Source organism: Macrosteles quadrilineatus, unplaced genomic scaffold, assembly GCF_028750875.1.
Source record: "Macrosteles quadrilineatus isolate MER2022 unplaced genomic scaffold, UCM_ALF_1.0 Scaffold_2__2_contigs__length_208266976, whole genome shotgun sequence".
Taxonomy (NCBI): domain Eukaryota; kingdom Metazoa; phylum Arthropoda; class Insecta; order Hemiptera; family Cicadellidae; genus Macrosteles; species Macrosteles quadrilineatus.
The window spans coordinates 99152320-99170728 of NW_026542595.1; the positions used below are offsets into that span (position 1 = coordinate 99152320).

The 18409-nt window shown below is 37.2% G+C and overlaps 1 protein-coding gene across 1 annotated transcript in view; it reads left to right on the top strand.

The window, feature by feature from the left end:
* Positions 1-15994, top strand: part of LOC128985538 (tetratricopeptide repeat protein 5-like) — a 38273-nt gene extending 22279 nt beyond the window's left edge. The window contains exons 7-10 of the mRNA XM_054405126.1: positions 9792-9977; positions 10814-10986; positions 13687-13831; positions 14379-15994. Of these exons, the coding sequence (XP_054261101.1) occupies positions 9792-9977; positions 10814-10986; positions 13687-13831; positions 14379-14498 (624 nt within the window). The 3' untranslated portion in view covers positions 14499-15994. The remainder of the gene's footprint in view (positions 1-9791; positions 9978-10813; positions 10987-13686; positions 13832-14378) is intronic.
* Positions 15995-18409: the final 2415 nt, after the last annotated feature.

An 18409-nucleotide genomic window follows, 5' to 3' on the forward strand; every position in this document is an offset into this window, starting at 1 on the left:
ATGCTTTTCTGGATTCCAAATGTTGGATGTTTTGATGAAAAATTGTAATAGAATTTATTTTTTCATTTTGAAAATCAATTTTAGTTAAATCTAGATCCTTAAATTCTTGGTTAATTTGCGACTTATCGTTAGGTCTACAATTTAAAATACAATCATTATTATAATGATGAGAAAAAGAATTAGCAGAATTGTTATCAACCTTGTCGAAATTTATTTAAAAAAATTAAAATGCAAAGGACTTGGCAGGGATGGTGGAGTGTCAGGTGATTGAGGTTCACTTTCACTCTTACTCTGCTTTTTTCTACACTTTTCACCACTTCACTGTACTGTTGATGACCAGGAGTTAAGAGTGGGCTGTTAGGTGTTGTCTGTGCTTGGGTCAGCTGTAGATTTTCATCATTGGCTGTTTGAGGAGGAGATGGCATTGAGGTGGAGTTGATCTCTAGCGAGGGTTGGGGTTGGGCTGTGTTCTCGTTGCTTGCTGTTCGTAAGAGACTTTGTGAAGAGTGGCTCCAGTCGTCTTCTGGAAGTTCACTATGTGCCTTGCAAATGCTTGAGGATGAACAAGATGGCATTGAGGTGGAGTTGATCTCTAGCGAGGGTTGGGGTTGGGCTGTGTTCGTTGCAGATGGAGCAGAGATGAAGCCTGTAGTGATAGGACACTCAGTGTCATATTCATCTTCAATTTTGGTCTTCAGGGTAAGCAAGAACTGTTGGTGTGATAGTCCCTTCCAAAGAGGTCTTCTCGCTGCTTGCTGTTCGTAAGTGACTATGTTAACAGTGGCTCCAGTCGTCTTCTGGAAGTTCACTATGTGCCTTGCAAATGCTTGAGGATGAACAAGATGGCATTGAGGTGGAATTGATCTCTAGTGAGGGTTGGGGTTGAGCTGTGTTCGTTGCAGATGGAGCAGAGATGAAGCCTGTAGTGATGGGACACTCAGTGTCATATTCTTCTTCAATTTTGGTCTTCAAGGTAAGCAAGAACTGTTGGTGTGATAGTCCCTTCCAAAGAGGTCTTCTCGCTGCTTGCTGTTCGTAAGAGACTATGTGAACAGTGGCTCCAGTCGTCTTCTGGAAGTTCACTATGTGCCTTGCAAATGCTTGAGGATGAACAAGATGGCATTGAGGTGGAGTTGATCTCTAGCGAGGGTTGGGGTTGGGCTGTGTTCGTTGCAGATGGAGCAGAGATGAAGCCTGTAGTGATAGGACACTCAGTGTCATATTCATCTTCAATTTTGGTCATCAAGGTAAGCGAGAACTGTTGGTGTGATAGTCCCTTCCAAAGAGGTCTTCTCGTTGCTTGCTGTTCGTAAGAGACTATGTGAACAGTGGCTCCAGTCGTCTTCTGAAAGTTCACTATGTGCCTTGCAAATGCTTGAGGATGAACAAGATGGCATTGAGGTGGAGTTGATCTCTAGCGAGGGTTGGGGTTGGGCTGTGTTCGTTGCAGATGGAGAAGAGATGAAGCCTGTAGTGACAGGACACTCAGTGTCATATTAATCTTCAATTTTGGTCATCAAGGTAAGCGAGAACTGTTGGTGTGATAGTCCCTTCCAAAGAGGTCTTCTCGTTGCTTGCTGTTCGTAAGAGACTATGTGAACAGTGGCTCCAGTCGTCTTCTGGAAGTTCACTATGTGCCTTGCAAATGCTTGAGGATGAACAAGATGGCATTGAGGTGGAGTTGATCTCTAGCGAGGGTTGGGGTTGGGCTGTGTTCGTTGCAGATGGAGCAGAGATGAAGCCTGTAGTGATAGGACACTCAGTGTCATATTCATCTTCAATTTTGGTCATCAAGGTAAGCGAGAACTGTTGGTGTGATAGTCCCTTCCAAAGAGGTCTTCTCGTTGCTTGCTGTTCGTAAGAGACTATGTGAACAGTGGCTCCAGTCGTCTTCTGGAAGTTCACTATGTGCCTTGCAAATGCTTGAGGATGAACAAGATGGCATTGAGGTGGAGTTGATCTCTAGCGAGGGTTGGGGTTGGGCTGTGTTCGTTGCAGATGGAGCAGAGATGAAGCCTGTAGTGATAGGACACTCAGTGTCATATTCATCTTCACTTTTGGTCATCAAGGTAAGCGAGAACTGTTGGTGTGATAGTCCCTTCCAAAGAGGACTTCTCGTTGCTTGCTGTTCGTAAGAGACTATGTGAACAGTGGCTCCAGTCGTCTTCTGAAAGTTCACTATGTGCCTTGCAAATGCTTGAGGATGAACAAGATGGCATTGAGGTGGAGTTGATCTCTAGCGAGGGTTGGGGTTGGGCTGTGTTCGTTGCAGATGGAGAAGAGATGAAGCCTGTAGTGACAGGACACTCAGTGTCATATTAATCTTCAATTTTGGTCATCAAGGTAAGCGAGAACTAACAGTGGCTCCAGTCGTCTTCTGGAAGTTCACTATGTGCCTTGCAAATGCTTGAGGATGAACAAGATGGCATTGAGGTGGAGTTGATCTCTAGCGAGGGTTGGGATTGGGCTGTGTTCGTTGCAGATGGAGCAGAGATGAAGCCTGTAGTGATAGGACACTCAGTGTCATATTCATCTTCAATTTTGGTCATCAAGGTAAGCGAGAACTGTTGGTGTGATAGTCCCTTCCAAAGAGGTCTTCTCGTTGCTTGCTGTTCGTAAGAGACTATGTGAACAGTGGCTCCAGTCGTCTTCTGGAAGTTCACTATGTGCCTTGCAAATGCTTGAGGATGAACAAATCCTCAATTGAGGTGGAGTTGATCTGTAGCGGGGGTTGGGGTTGGGCTGTGTTCGTTGCAGATGGAGCAGAGATGAAGCCTGTAGTGATAGGACACTCAGTGTCATATTTATCTTCAATTTTGGTCTTCAAGGTAAGCAAGAACTGTTGGTGTGATAGTCCCTTCCAAAGAGGCCTTCTCGCTGCTTGCTGTTCGTAAGAGACTATGTGAACAGTGGCTCCAGTCGTCTTCTGGAAGTTCACTATGTGCCTTGCAAATGTTTGAGGATGAACAAGATGGCATTGAGGTGGAGTTGATCTCTAGCGAGGGTTGGGGTTGGGCTGTGTTCGTTGCAGATGGAGCAGAGATGAAGGCTGTAGTGATAGAACACTCAGTGTCATATTCATCTTCAATTCTGGTCTTCAAGGTAAGCAAGAACTGTTGTGATAGTCCCATCCAAAGAGGTCTTCTCGCTGCTTGCTGTTCGTAAGAGACTATTTGAACAGTGGTCCAGTCGTCTTCTGGAAGTTCACTATGTGCCTTGCAAATGCTTGAGGATGAACAAGATGGCATTGAGGTGGAGTTGATCTGTAGCGAGGGTTGGGGTTGGGCTGTGTTCGTTGCAGATGGAGCAGAGATGAAGCCTGTAGTGATAGGACACTCAGTGTCATATTCATCTTCAATGTTGGTCTTCAAGGTAAGCTAGAACTGTTGGTGTGATAGTCCCTTCCAAAGAGGTCTTCTCGCTGCTTGCTGTTCGTAAGAGACTATGTGAACAGTGGCTCCAGTCGTCTTCTGGAAGTTCACTATGTGCCTTGCAAATGCTTGAGGATGAACAAGATGGCATTGAGGTGGAGTTGATCTCTAGCGAGGGTTGGGGTTGGGCTGTGTTCGTTGCAGAAGGAGCAGAGATGAAGCCTGTAGTGATAGGACACTCAGTGTCATATTCATCTTCAATTTTGGTCTTCAGGGTAAGCAAGAACTGTTGGTGTGATAGTCCCTTCCAAAGAGGTCTTCTCGCTGCTTGCTGTTCGTAAGTGACTATGTTAACAGTGGCTCCAGTCGTCTTCTGGAAGTTCACTATGTGCCTTGTAAATGTTTGAGGATGAACAAGATGGCATTGAGGTGGAGTTGATCTCTAGCGAGGGTTGGGGTTGGGCTGTGTTCGTTGCAGATGGAGCAGAGATGAAGCCTGTAGTGATAGTCCCTTCCAAAGAGGTCTTCTCGCTGATTGCCGTTCGTAAGAGACCATGTGAACAGTGGCTCCAGTCTTCTTCTGGAAGTTCACTATGTGCCTTGCAAATGTTTGAGGATGAACAAGATCCCTGACACAGCCAATCGCCGAGCAAAATAGTGTGTTCAATCTTTGGGTTTTGAATTGCTCATGGAGATGTTTGAAAGCTGTACTATAGTCTTCTGGGAAAGGTTTATCAAAGTATCTAGCTTTAGTTATCAAGCTGTACACTTTTGAACCATTAGGTATCTTTTGACAAGCTAAGTGTTTTGATAAACGGTCCAGCGGGAGTGGTTGGCCAAAATTCTTGCGGAAGACAACAGCCACTTTAGCACCCATATGTCTGTCATCACAAATGAAGTGTGCAAATCCAATTGTTAGGTCGTTTCTAAAGTGCTTGATCACATCGTCCATTTCAGCATTTATAATTTGTATTTTGCTATTCCCAGTTCTTCTTTTAGGAATTAAGTTGGGTTTGTCGACAACAATTGAAGTAGGTATACATGTGTTTTTTCCCTGGTGTTGAGATTGGTTGACAATATTTGGTGTACAAGTTTGCTGACGTGACGTTTTCCACTCCTGCTCATATGGAAGCCTCTTCTTGTGTGGTGTTGTATCTCTAACATGTACAGATCCAAGATTTGTACATTTCCATACTTCATGGCCATATTCCTTATATGCAAATTTATTTCTCTAATAATCTCATTCTTTTTGCATTCATTTATCAAATCATATCTGTAAGGGATGGTCGCCAAGATGACATTTGTACGATAAAGTTCTTCTGCAACCTTTTCCAACAAGTTTACAATTAGTAAAGTTTTCATCTGGTGCATCTGAAATATTTGCCACATCATTTGCTCCTGCAACAAGTACAATCCAATCCTCCTTCGTGTAATCTTTAGTTATCGGCGTGTTTTCTACAGCCGCAATAACTGTTTGAAGAGGTCCTCCAGGAATTATGTGACCATGCACCAGAGTATCAGGATAAACTTTCTTTTTTAACAAGTTTGCGAAGTCTCTTCCATGGCTGTCACAGAAAAAAGTCAATTTACGTTGCTGATTCTTCTTTCCCTCAATCCGAAGCTTTCCATCTTTGGTCTTGTTATTTCTTTGTGATTTAGAAATGACCTTATTTTTTTGCAAATATGACCGTTTTAGTTCTTGCTGGACATTAATTTCCACAGTTTCAAGTGGTGCAAAACTGTTCTTAACAGTGACCGATTTAGGAACAACTTTAGATCCAGGTTTTGTGAGCTTTTTTGGGGTTTGAAATTGGTTTTCCTGTGTGAGTTGAGTATCATTACTCAGTTTTGCGTTTCTTGTATTTGAGCTTTCTATTTCATTTTGAAGTACTTTTATTATCTCTCTGTAAGACTGTAATTCCTCGGTGAATGTACGTTCAATTGTCTCAACATGATTGTTTAATCTTCTGATTTCCATTGTGAGATTCTGATCTGGTGAGGGACATGGTTGAATGGCTTCCATTAGATGTAGATTTTCTTTTTGAAGTACCCGTAATTTATTTTCTAATAATTTAACTTGTGTGTTCTCTGCATTTTTGTATTCTTGTTGTGTTGGTTTGCTATTTTCTTGTTGTGTTGGTTTGCTATATTCTTGATTAGAGATTTTTATTTTATTTTTTAATGAGGTGTTCTGGGATGACAGATCTTTAATTTGTCTCATGTAGCTGTCGCTTTCGACCTCTGCTTGCTTAATGATGTCTTCTTTTAGTTTTCGTTCAGTTTCAAGTTTATTCTGAAGGAATGTTACTTCAGAGTGTAGTTTTTTATTTCTTTCTTTTAGGTCCTTCATAGCCTCCTCAGCCAGATTAAGTTTGTCTTCGAATTCTAGTTCGTTGTGGGATTTCCCTTGTTTAATTTCGTAAATCTGCTGTTTCAGTTGATTATTTTCTGCCAACAAAGCATTGCCTAATTCAGCAGCCAGAGTCAATGATTCATTTGGATCAAAATTCTCCTCTGATGACAGGTCATGGATCTTTGATTTTAAACTTTCAATTTGATTAACATTTTGATCTGATTTGCAGCTGTCACAGGACCAGGTTTTAATATAATTCTCACGTCTTGTCAGCTGTGACGTCAGTTACAGAGTCAGCAGTGTTGACGTCTACCAGCTGTGTCGTCAAATTGTGTCGTCAGCAGTGTTATTGCCTCAGTCTGCGTCACCTAGTTTGGCTGTGACGTATAGTGATGAGTTGGAATTATGTTGAGGCCAAGTATTCCCTGACTGGCAGTTTATTGAGTTTACAATTATGAGATCCGCCATCTTGGTTTTCTTCAAATTCCATATCTTCCAACTCCATGTCTTCTATTCCACATCTTCCAACTCCATGTCTTCTATTACACATCTTCCAGCTCCATGTCCTCAAATTCCATACCTTCCACCTCCATGTCTTCAAATTCCATATCTCCCACCTCCATGTCTTCAAATTCCATATCATCCACCTCCATGTCTTCAAATTCCATATCGTCCAACTCCATGACTTCAAATTCCATATCTTCCAACTCCATGTATTCAAGATCCATACTTCCAATTACTTGTCTTACAGGTTGATCAAGTTAACAAAATGTAAGGTCACGTTAGTTTACACCAGGTACCTATATATAGTCAATTCTTTTAACAAAGTGTGCAGTTGAAATAACGGTTTGCAAAGTTTAAATGAATTTATTATTTTTAATATCCATGGCAACATAAATCAATAATGGTTTAAATAAGAATCACAAAGGCAAATAAAAGCTATAAAAAATGTTATAAAAGATTTGTTGACCTTTAATACTCTGTGTTAAAAATTCTTTTTCTAGACTAGCTGTGTTCCCGTTCTACGCACGGATAGTGTAGTCAGTTGAAGTCACTGGTTAACTACCTCAACCTAACAATTTAACACTTTATTCTGGTTGACATTTTCATTAACAAAGGTGCTCTTGTCTTTTTCGTGAAACACTGAGAAATAAAGACATTAATGCGTCAACAACAGATACACACAAAAATACAGAAATTAATTAAGTTGGGAATCTTCTACGGTTTAACCATAGCAAAGTACATATAAAATTAGTAAGCGCCGTCAATGAGTGGAAACCTAATTTTTGCAAGCTATTGGCGACAATGATTTAAAAAAAGTACCGTAAGTTTCCCAGCCGTAAACAACACTGATTCGTGGTCTTTTTCCCGGTTATCAAAACTCAAGAACAATTTGATGCACAAAGAATCTCCGGTTCCTGACGTGGATGACGCCTAGTTATTTAATTTAATTTACCGTTACACAATATTGCACTTGCGATTAATTAAATCCGTTATCTAAGTAAAAACTTGTTTAATCTCACTTGGTTTGAATTTTCTTTCAAATCGTGATCCGAAATGGTTACGGTATTTGTAAACAACATAATGTAAACATATCAGTGACGGCTAGAAAAAATAATCTTGATCCAAACTAACAGCTTTTTGTTATTTCATAGATGACGTATGTGATAAACATTAGGAAAAATCTTAGGAAACTGGGGGAAAACGCACAAAATTGGGTTTTTGAACGTCCGTCATTTTATTTACAAAGTAGTGAGGCCATATTTTAATGGCTAAAGACACTCTCGCCAATCATGTGAATACATGAAAATTATTTCAATCTTGATAGGTACTCTCATTTTCCTGGAGAAGATAGCGTAAATGCCATCTTGAGTGTTGCAGACAGACAGAAATAGAGATAAGACTAGTTTCTGCTTCTTTAATGTATAAAACGTAAAAATAACCAAAAAATATTTAATTCTGAGCAATGTACAGACAAAATTCTAATTTTATTTATATAGCATTATATAATCTTTTTCTAACACCTGCCCCACCAAATTACCAAATATTAGAGTAGAAGAGAATTTTGAAATTGGCGCACTCTTTGAGTGACTATTCCAACTATTGTCATTGACCATAACAAAGGACCATAAGGCTGGGAATACACTATCATAGTTCTATGACATTTATCTATTACCAATTGTCTTTGATGAAAAATTATAGTGTAATGGACCAACTACTATTCAGTATGATATTGTGTCTATGATAATCCTAAAACGATCGTTGTTGACGTAATCAACATGTGGAGCCCAGCTAAGTTTGTAGTCAATTATGACCCCAAGGTATTTGTAATTTTCGACTTGCTCAATGATTTCACAATGGCACGGCGCTGCCCATGGACCCCCGCAGCCGTGCAACCTGAGTACTCTATGGCCCGGACCACTGTCGCATCTAAAGTAAATGGGCAGACATTTGGTCTTGGACACATTTAAGGATAGTATGTTGTGGTCAAACCATAGTTTGAGCTTGCCCAAGTCGGAGGACACCCTGTCATCCAAGTCCTTAAGTCATCCAAAGTCTCTTAAGAAGAGTTCCATTCTTTTGCCCAAGCATTAATACTAAAAATCCTAATCATCATGTTAATATACTTAATGAATCAAATTTAATCAAATATAGCCTGCTTTCTCAGAGTTCTATTCAAAGTTTTCTTATTTCAATTTATAAAATATTTAGATTTTACAGTAACAAAGGCTTATTTTAAAGAGTAAGGGTCCCCTAACACCCAGGTTAAGGGTTAAGGGTTTCCTAACACCCAGAACCCAGAAAATTCCAATATAAGCAAAACTTTAAGCAAGGCTGCAAATCGCATGAAAGCATCGGAGCAAGTAGGGTAAGCAAGGTTGCCAAATGTAAGCTTCTTCCGTCTGTAAACAGTGATTCCCTACTAATTCGGCAATCAAAAAAAGTAAAATTATCTGTATCCATGAATTGATTGTTGTATCCTTTATAGGAAAAGCAGTTCAACGATTAAATCACTATCGTCAGTCCTTATACAGGGTGATTGAAAAGTCTGGGTACGGCTTAATATTTTAAAATATAATGCAGATTGAGCTACAATACTTGGTACAAAGTTACAGGGCATAAAACTCTATTTTAACACATATTCAGTGATCCAATAACTCTTCAGGGGGACGGCCCACAAGGAGTCGGAAGAAAATCTTAAATGAAAGCATAGGTCAATATGCACATCAAATTAAAGGTCTTTTTTAGTAGAATACAATGCCGCAAACCGCACTTCAAAAGGTTGATCCTGCGCAAAATGACAGTTGTTCAAAGATTCATTTAATTTACATTGCTATTATACGCTTACTCCTCAGGGGCACAGCCCTAGGAATCGGAAGAAAATTGTTAACGTAAGCATAGGTCGATATGCACATCAAATTAAAGGTCTTCACTAGTAGATTACGATACCGTAAATTCAAGCTCAAAAGAATGCCTGAGTAAAAAATGACAGTCGTTCAAAGATTCAAAATGGCGGATTCAAGAAATCTTTGAACATCTGCCATTTTGCGCAAGATCAACCTTTTGATATACGGTTTGCGGCATTGTATTCTACTAAAAAAGACCTTTAATTTGATGTGCATATTGACCTATGCTTCCATTTAAGATTTTCTTCCAACTCCTTGTGGGCCGTCCCCCTGAAGAGTTATTGGATCACTGAATATGTGTTAAAATAGAGTTTTATGCCCTGTAACTTTGTACCAAGTATTGTAGTTCAATCTGTATTATATTTTAAAATATTAAGCCGTACCCAGACTTTTCAATCACCCTGTATAAGATCTTGGTCTTCCCCATACATGTGTGTTTTGAAGTTTAAAACACATAGGCCTACATACACAAACATTACACATAAAAATGAATTAATTAAAAAAATTAATAGCGAGAAAAAAGAAAAAATGTTGATAAAATAAAAACCATCTGTAAACACAGAACAACAACAACAAAAAATGCTGTAGTTTGGGCTGCGTTTTCAAAATTACCTTGTATTAGAAAGTTTAAGTTCAAGGGGTCGTTGAATTTAATTACAGGCTCTAAAGTACGAGGAAGAGTATCCCAGTGCATTGATGGAGTTCACACGTGCATATGAGTTGAACCCTTCTTGGGAGACTCCAAGCAAGAACCTGCGTCAGATGCTGCAGTATCTAGACTCCATCATGGACCTGCTGCAAGCCAAGGGACGTCTGAAGGCCAAGAAACTGCAGTCTTTGCTGCAAGTGAGTATACTATGGAAACTGTACATTCCATCTCTAAGTGAGAATAAAAAAGTATTTTAATTGTACCACCGACAGAGTGTGGTAAAGTAAATTTACTGATTTCTGTCAAATATGCAAATTTCTCTAAAAAAAGACAAAATTTTTTGTAAAATGTAGCATCTTTTATATTCTGACACACAAACTATAGTCTGTCCACAAAATTTAGGCGGTTCAAGTTTCGAGGGAGTTCTTCCCCTAAAACAACTAAAATTTTGTGACTGGAATATATATAGTTTTAGAATGTAGGGAACTCTTTGAGTGGTTCCAACAAGCCTAACCCTACCATTCTCAGACGACCTGTCGCTAAACTGTTCACGGCAGAAAATAGATAGTTTTTTTGCCGCACGATATATTTACCATTGCGAGTCGAAAGGTATGTTAAAATCAATAAAAACATACTTAGCTTGGATTAAATAAATATATAGGATGGAGAAGACACAGCTAACTCACCTGATGAAAGGTTGCAGTCAAAGAACACATAAAATCACACACATAATAGTGATTTTATGTGTTCTTTGACTCGTCTGCAACCTTTCATCAGGTGAGTTAGCTGTGTCCTCTCCATCCTATATATTTATTTAATCCAAGCTAAATGCTTTTTCCTGAAAACATAACCCTAAAAACATACTTAGAGATGATCAATATTTTTCAGTTCGAGGATAAAAAAAATTTTGATGGATTTACAACTTATGAAAGTTATCTCTAAGAACCATAACTTACTGTCATTATCCGTCTATATTGTAGATTGTGCGGTTAACAGTTTGACACGTCCTCTCTAACCAATTGTCCCGTTGCAGAGCATAGAAGACAAGCAGTTGGGTCCATATGAAGGAGGCCAATATACCTCAGGTGGCCAGACAGTCAAGCTAACTCTGCAGCCTTTGTCCAGCCTCAAGGCCGGTCTAAACTGTGAGGTCGTTATTCTGGGAAAAGTCATATGCAGCGTGAGGAATGAGGACATTGTGCCTTTGTGAGTTGTTAAATATCGGATTATCATTTATCATATCACTATCACCTTAGCCTTTCGTTAATTCACACAAGAAACCCCCCTAACACCCGCTATGAGAAAGTCTTAAAAACCTACTTTAATCAAAATAAGGGTAAAATAATTTACAAAAAATTATCCTTTTTGATTTAGGTATCGATGATATAATACTTTTGCATACATTACAAAACCATACTTTACGTAACCAATCTTTTATTTACGTATGGAGCTATATCTTTGGCTACTTTGTATGAAAAGTTTTTGAGTAATCATTGACTATTGATACAACTAGACATTCCATCCCTATGTTAAAGTTGTCGCAAATTTGTTAATCAAAATTGTAGTTGATGTGAGCCACCGACAGATTGTGCTGATCTAAATTACTCATTTCTGTTGAACACAAGAACTTTTTTACCAAGCCAAACTAAAATGGAATGACCTATAAGTCCATATACTTACTTACTTACTTACTGCTGTGGCCACTGGTACCCTAGATGGTACTTGGCCTCCCCAACACACTGCCTCCTTAGGTCTCTGCTTCTTGCATCTTCCTTCCTTCTCCCTAGCTTCCTCAGGTCTTTCTCCACTTGGTCGAACCATCTAAGTTTCGGTCTTCCAAGGGGTCTTCTACCTTCTGGGTTATTCCTCAAGATGTTCTTTGATAGGGAGTTGTCATCTTTTCTTAGAATATGCCCTGCCCATCTCAGTCTTCTGCTCCGTACCTCAGCGACAATATCTGGATCCTTAAATAATTTTCTTAGTTCCCAATTATGTCTTGATCTCCATTGTCCATCCTCAAAAATCGGTCCGTACACTTTCCTCAAAATCTTGTTCTCAAATACAATAGCTTTCCTTTCTGATGTCTTGCTTAAGATCCAATTTTCTGAACCATACAGGAGAACTGGTCTGATGATTGTCTTATAAATCCTGAGTTTGGTGGTGTGGGATATTATTTTTGAAGTTAGTAACTTGTGATAGGCCGAAAAACTTTTTTGTGCTAGGTTTAATCTATTTTGTATTTTTAGCTCTTCATCATAAGTCCATATAGAGACACATAAAATAAACACCACAAAAGTAGAATTTTTTTTCAACCACTGGAGAAATGCTCCACCTTTTATTTTATGTGTCTCTATAGACTTATTTAAAGATAAGCCCGCTTTCTTGTCAATTTCCTTAATAATTCCTGACAAATGCCCTATCTTTTTATCAGATAACCTTAAATGGAATTACTTATTATGCATTAGTTTTGTTTGACCTATCCACTTGGTCAGCAACATAAAACCGTAACCAAAGTTGGCAACTCTGGCTGCTCCATGTAAATGGAAAGTCTACTTTCAGTATCCATTTGTCAATGATTCAACATACTTCCATAGTAGATTTGTCATCCTTATAGATCAGCTTATGACAATTTTAATGTTTGTTTTTTGTTGTTTAAGGGTACTGTTTTTGTTTCCAATTTGTTTCTTGCTTTTTCAGTTATGTAAATACTAGCTGTAACCCGCGGACTTTGCCCCGTTTAACTTCTTAATTTTCAAGATTATCTCGTTCGCATGGCTCAATCACGTCCTGGTTGAAGTTTGTTCGCTACGCTCACTCACCTTTAGGTTGGAGCTGGTTCGCTGCGCTCACTTGCCTTCAGGTTAGCTCGTTCGCTACGCTAACTCGCCTCCAGGTTGAAGTTCGTTCGCTACGCTCACTCACCTTTTGGTTGCAAATTAGCTGTTGTCATAAATGTAAAAGAAATAATAGTGCTGCACCCTGTTGGTAATCCTTGTAACTTTCATGCTATTGAACATCATAGAACAGAACCAACTTGTTTAATTGAAACAGCTGTTAAGATTCAATAATTCCAATTCTCATAAGGTTAACATGGGAAACTCCAGAGCCACTGGGGCGGAGCCCGAAAGGATTTTTGAAATAAGAATATGCCTATATGTTAATCGGGAATGTGAGCTATCATCATGCCAAATTTCAGCCCAATCCGACCAGTATTTTTCGCGTTCACTTGTCACAAACATACATCCATACATCCATCCATCCAAACTTTCTCATTTATAATATTAGTAGGATTAGTTTAACAAAATGAAACAATCTAATTATAAGCACTAGCTTATCCTTTTGTTTTATAACCGAAAAGTTAAGTACAAATTATGAACTCATCATAAAATATGATCAACAAAATTTTGTCAACCCTAGCGTCCAAAGTCACCAACGTGAACTAGACTTTATTTTGACGAGAGCTGCAATCTGGAATTCATGTTTAGAATTGCTACGCTTGGACTTTAAGCTGACCAGTATTGTTGTGGTAGAACATCAAGTCAGACCAATGGCTGAGTGGTTTAACGTGCTGTTTCTCCGTCCGAGAAACTGTAGATTGAAGCTTCAATACAGAAAGAGTAATTCTTACATTACCAACACAACCTCTATATTTAAATAGTACCTTTAAATGTGCATTGGGAACATTACAATATATTTCTGTTTTGTAGGCTATTCTTCTTTTTTACCACCGTCCACAGTTTATTCTTTCTGCTTCTTGCCACTTTACCGTATTTCACCTAATCTTGCACAAATCTTACCTACGAATTATTTCTCCAAATTTAGTTTTATCCTCCAAGAGCGATTTTTGTTGCACTTCTATCCTTATTTGATAGGAACAGTATTGTACAATGAAGTGTATGGTTTCAGCACGTTCTGCCTGATAGACAAGCAGAAGAATGTGTGCGCAGTGACTGTTTACAACATAGCGGAAGGTCAGGGCGTTATCATCGGTGACTCAGTGGCCATCCCTGAACCTTACGTTACCAACGTGTGCTTCTCCTACGGCAGCAGAGTAAGTCAATCAGATATCAGGATACAGTCTTGATGGTCGTAATGTAAACAAATCTGTAGAGGCAACTTTAAAGGCTTCTGGGGCAGAGCCCCAAGGGAATTTACCTCGTTCCTCTTTTGATGGCTCATCTACAGACCAAGACCTTTAGATACCCCTACCAAGTTTCTACGCCCAGCCGTTCTCTCAAATTAGCTATGACAAAAACCCTGTTTTCCTCCATAAGAATAACATGGGATAGGAATTTAAAGGCCACTGGGGCAGAGCCCCGAGGGAATTCACCATGTTTCTCTTTTGATGGCTCATCTACAGACCAAGACCTTTCTTTAGACACCTCTACCGAGTTTCTACACCCAGCCGTTCTCTCAAAATAGCTATGACAAAGAAAAACAGTTTCAAATTAATATATAGATTGAGATTTGCCTGTATAATTAGCATGGTTCGTGTGTTACTGTTTTTATAGTAGATTTTGAGACCCACATTATTCCGTTGTATTCTCCTCGTGGCGAAGCACGGGCAGAACAACTAGTAATCCAACATTTTGTTACAGAAATATTCCTACTTGAGCATCAGAGTAGATAACCCGCTAGTCATGGTTGTCAACGGGAAGAAATTGGGAAGAGATAAACTTGCTGGAACCCAGATGTCTACCAGTCCGATGACTCACTAGCGAAAATGTGACTTACTACTGCCACTGCCCTACCTGGCTCAAACTGTAGGATTGTTACGGTAATAGCTACTAACTATTAAAAAGACTGACTATTAACATTTTGCTTTAAAACTAATGTAGATGCAGAGACATTGTGTTATTTTGAATAATGTAGAGACTGTTAAGTTGGCTCATTTCTTCTTTAGAGAAGTATTTTCTTAGATCGTACTACAATAGTTTTTGTTTTTTGTTCTTAAAAATTTTACTTTACTTTGTAAAATGATTCTCAATGGCAAAAATACTCAACATAATTGATAGGGGTGCATTTAAGTATATAAATCATTAAAATTTGTTTACTCATCGCTTGTTTCATTGTTTTTCAGTATTATTTTTAGAAATATAAATGTAAGCATCTTTTGTACCAATATGAAACATTGTCATTTCTTGCAAAAAAATTCAAAGATCGGATATTTGATTTGGTTAAACATGTGAACTATGCAATTTTTAATCAAATGTTGATCCAAATCTTGATCATATTACTATCTATAAATATCTATGTATTGTTTTTTGTTCACATACTTTTAAGCACCAAAGCATCCTCAAATGACCATAAACGCACACTCTGGTAAGCTCTACAGCGAATAATTATTACTAATTTAATATTTTAAGTTATTACTGCACAGTATTAACATAAAACCAGTGTCATAGATATATTTAGCACTAATATGTTACCCTTCGTTAACATAACCTTGCTTTTTCCATCTGTTTGTAGAAAACACATGGGGGTGTTTATGAAAATGGTTTAATAGTAGTTAACGCAACGATCGCATAAAGACTATTTACCCGAGTTGTGTGCTACTTTACCTACGATCGTTTTTTAAATACTAACAATCACTACTCATAACTTCTAAGAGAGGTTATGTTTATGTTTATTACCTCTCATTGCCCACTGATAGTGATATAACGACTCATTAAATAGGTAATAGCTGATAAGTTGTAAAAGCATTACAATTTTACTTCTTTTCGCTCAATCCTTGAACCTCATTGGTCCATTACTAGTGCTGTAAAGTAAAAAAAATGTGGTTAAGTAAGTAAACAATGCAGTAAAGTGAATCTTTTATATTTTTAGAACTGAATTGAAAAAGCCAGTTTAAAAAATGGTCGTAGGTCAAATATTATCAATTTAGTAATTTGTTTAAAATATGTGCCTTTTAATAACCATAAATCTAAATACTTCTAAAGGTTTTTCTCAAGTGATTATATTTTGTGATTGTTTAAGACACGAGCTATAAATAACATCTGGAGATAGCAACTTTGTGAATAAAAAAATAACCAATGGTTTGAATACTGTCCTGATAATTATTGGTACCTAGCTTTTAAAAATGTCTAAAAAAATTGTTTAACTCAATATAAAAAATAATATTTTTAAACAAAAAGAAGTCATATGTTTACAATGAATATACAGGGTGTCCCGGAACTCTCTACCAATATTTTAGGGCATTGCTCCTGGATAAGAAACATACCTAAATATCATATTTAAATTGTCCGGAAGTCCTTAGTTACTCACACAGCCGCCATTTTGTTTTTTCCAGTTATTAATTTTTTTCTAAAGAATGGTTAAACATACGGAATGGAAACTTTGCACAAACATTAATGACAACTAGACAAAGCTACAAAAAAATTATGAAGATTTTTCTAATTCATAAAACAAAATGGCGACCATTTAAAATGTTGTTTCTTAAATAGCTCAAAAACCGTTGATTTTATAAAAATTTTAAATGGCCGCCATTTTGTTTTATGAATTAGAAAAATCTTCATAATTTTTTTGTAGCTTTGTCTAGTTGTCATTAATGTTTGTGCAAAGTTTCCATTTCGTATGTTAAACCATTCTTTAGAAAAAAATGTATAACTGAAAAAAACAAAATGGCGGCTGTGTGAGTAACTAAGGACTTCCGGACAATTTAAATATGATATTTAGGTATGTTTCTTACCCAGGAGCAATGCCCTAAAATATTGGTAGAGAGTTCCGGGACACCCTGTGTAATATGAAAATTCAATGACGCCTAATTAAACACAATTATTATTTCACTAGGCCAAATCAAAATCAAACGAATAACAGGCAATATATATAGCAACTAATAATGATCCCAAATTGACTAACTGTCGCTCAAAGTCTTCTGTACAGTGCTACTCCAGATGTAATTGTAGCTAAATGTGACAGGAATTTAGTTTATGTTTTAGTCCTAGATATAGTTTATTTTATAAATCAAAAGTTTGTAACAAAATTGTGATAAGAATTATTTCTTTAGTTTTATTAGTGATTGTTACTTAGAACTTAGTGTTAGGTTTTTGTTGTTTCTAATGAATTTTTTTTTTCCAATTAATTCAGAACTCAATTTTCACTTAGATTTTTGTAGTCTAAAAATTCAATTTATTTGTCGTCGTAACAGTCAAGACAGTCATTATGTTATAAATTAAATATATTAATATTTCCCTATATTAGATAAGATTTCAATTTATGCTTGTAAAAAGAAATGTGTAAAAAAACAATCTAACTATAGTTTTTAATACGATGGATTGGTTATATTAAATCATGATATCGAGGCGGAATTTGCACAGATTGATTTCAAAATAACGGCCAGTAAGCCTACATTTCACGAAATAGGCCTACATCTTGCTTTATTAAAGTGATTGATAAACCGGTAACTGTATAGTTTAACAATTATTTATTGGTTAATAGAATTATTAAATTTAAACTTTAAAACTTATAAAAAACTGGCGGCAATAAGAAAATTTATGTTCCATGTTATGATAAACCTTGTTTGAATGGAGTCAAGATCTTGTAGGTTTAGAGATAAGACTAAATTATAGTCAAGTAGTAGGAGTGGCTTAATCTTCAGTTAAAAAACAAACAAATACATTATCTCTCTATTTTGATAAACCTAAAAAAAATTAAAACTTTCTCTATTAACACTATACACCTAATACTTAACAGTTATTTGCTGTGCTTGTAATCTAGAAATTGAGGAGTTTAACTAAAACATTTTGTTTAGTTACAATTCCTACTTTTGTTTATTTTCTTACTTTCTACGCTTGTAGCATTTTCAAAGGAGGAGGAAACAGAGGTGAACAAATACGTTTTCGGAAAGCTGTCCTAACCCATATGTTTTGTGGTTGTGCGGAATCGAACACGTTCCTCTAGCACCTAAGTCCAAGATGCTAACACACCCAGTCTGGCGAGTATAATTTGCCACCCGCTCAAAAAAAGCAACCTATACTATAAAAAAATCAAAAATTAAAAAAGTTTATCTTTGCGGTGGAATGGTGAGGATAGGTCGCCGGGTGCCATTTTCCCGACTGCACGAATGGCAACCTATACTCGCCGAAAAAATGAAAAACAATTCGACCTCAAAGAGTTAAAGGAGACTAGCAGCATAACCTGGCTTTGCCAACACAACCATAACTAACCAACATTTTAATAATATGTTGACGGACAGACATTCAAACATAAAGAGAACTATATCAACACGCAAACCACTTATAACTTACCGGTACTCAATTAAGCAATTAGTTTTCTGAAAAAAATATTTCTCTAACATGAGTTCAAATTTCCACAGCATAAACTTATATTTACTACGAAACTAGATTATTCGTAAGTGGTTAGGATATATAGTTAAAAAATACACACCTCCTGAAAACGCAAATATTATGGTGAGAAAAAACTTCATCTAGTAACATTGTAAAGATATGTAATTCCGACAATCAGTATTTTTGTAAACAACTTATTATGTAACATTTACATTTAAGTGACAGTTTGAAACCAGCTGTTAGTTAAACAAAATTACATTGAAACAAACTTAAATGTTGTCAAACGCTAGAATCGGCTACTAGACTTTTTTAAATTAAAACTAAAAAGTGAATGAAAAAGAGTT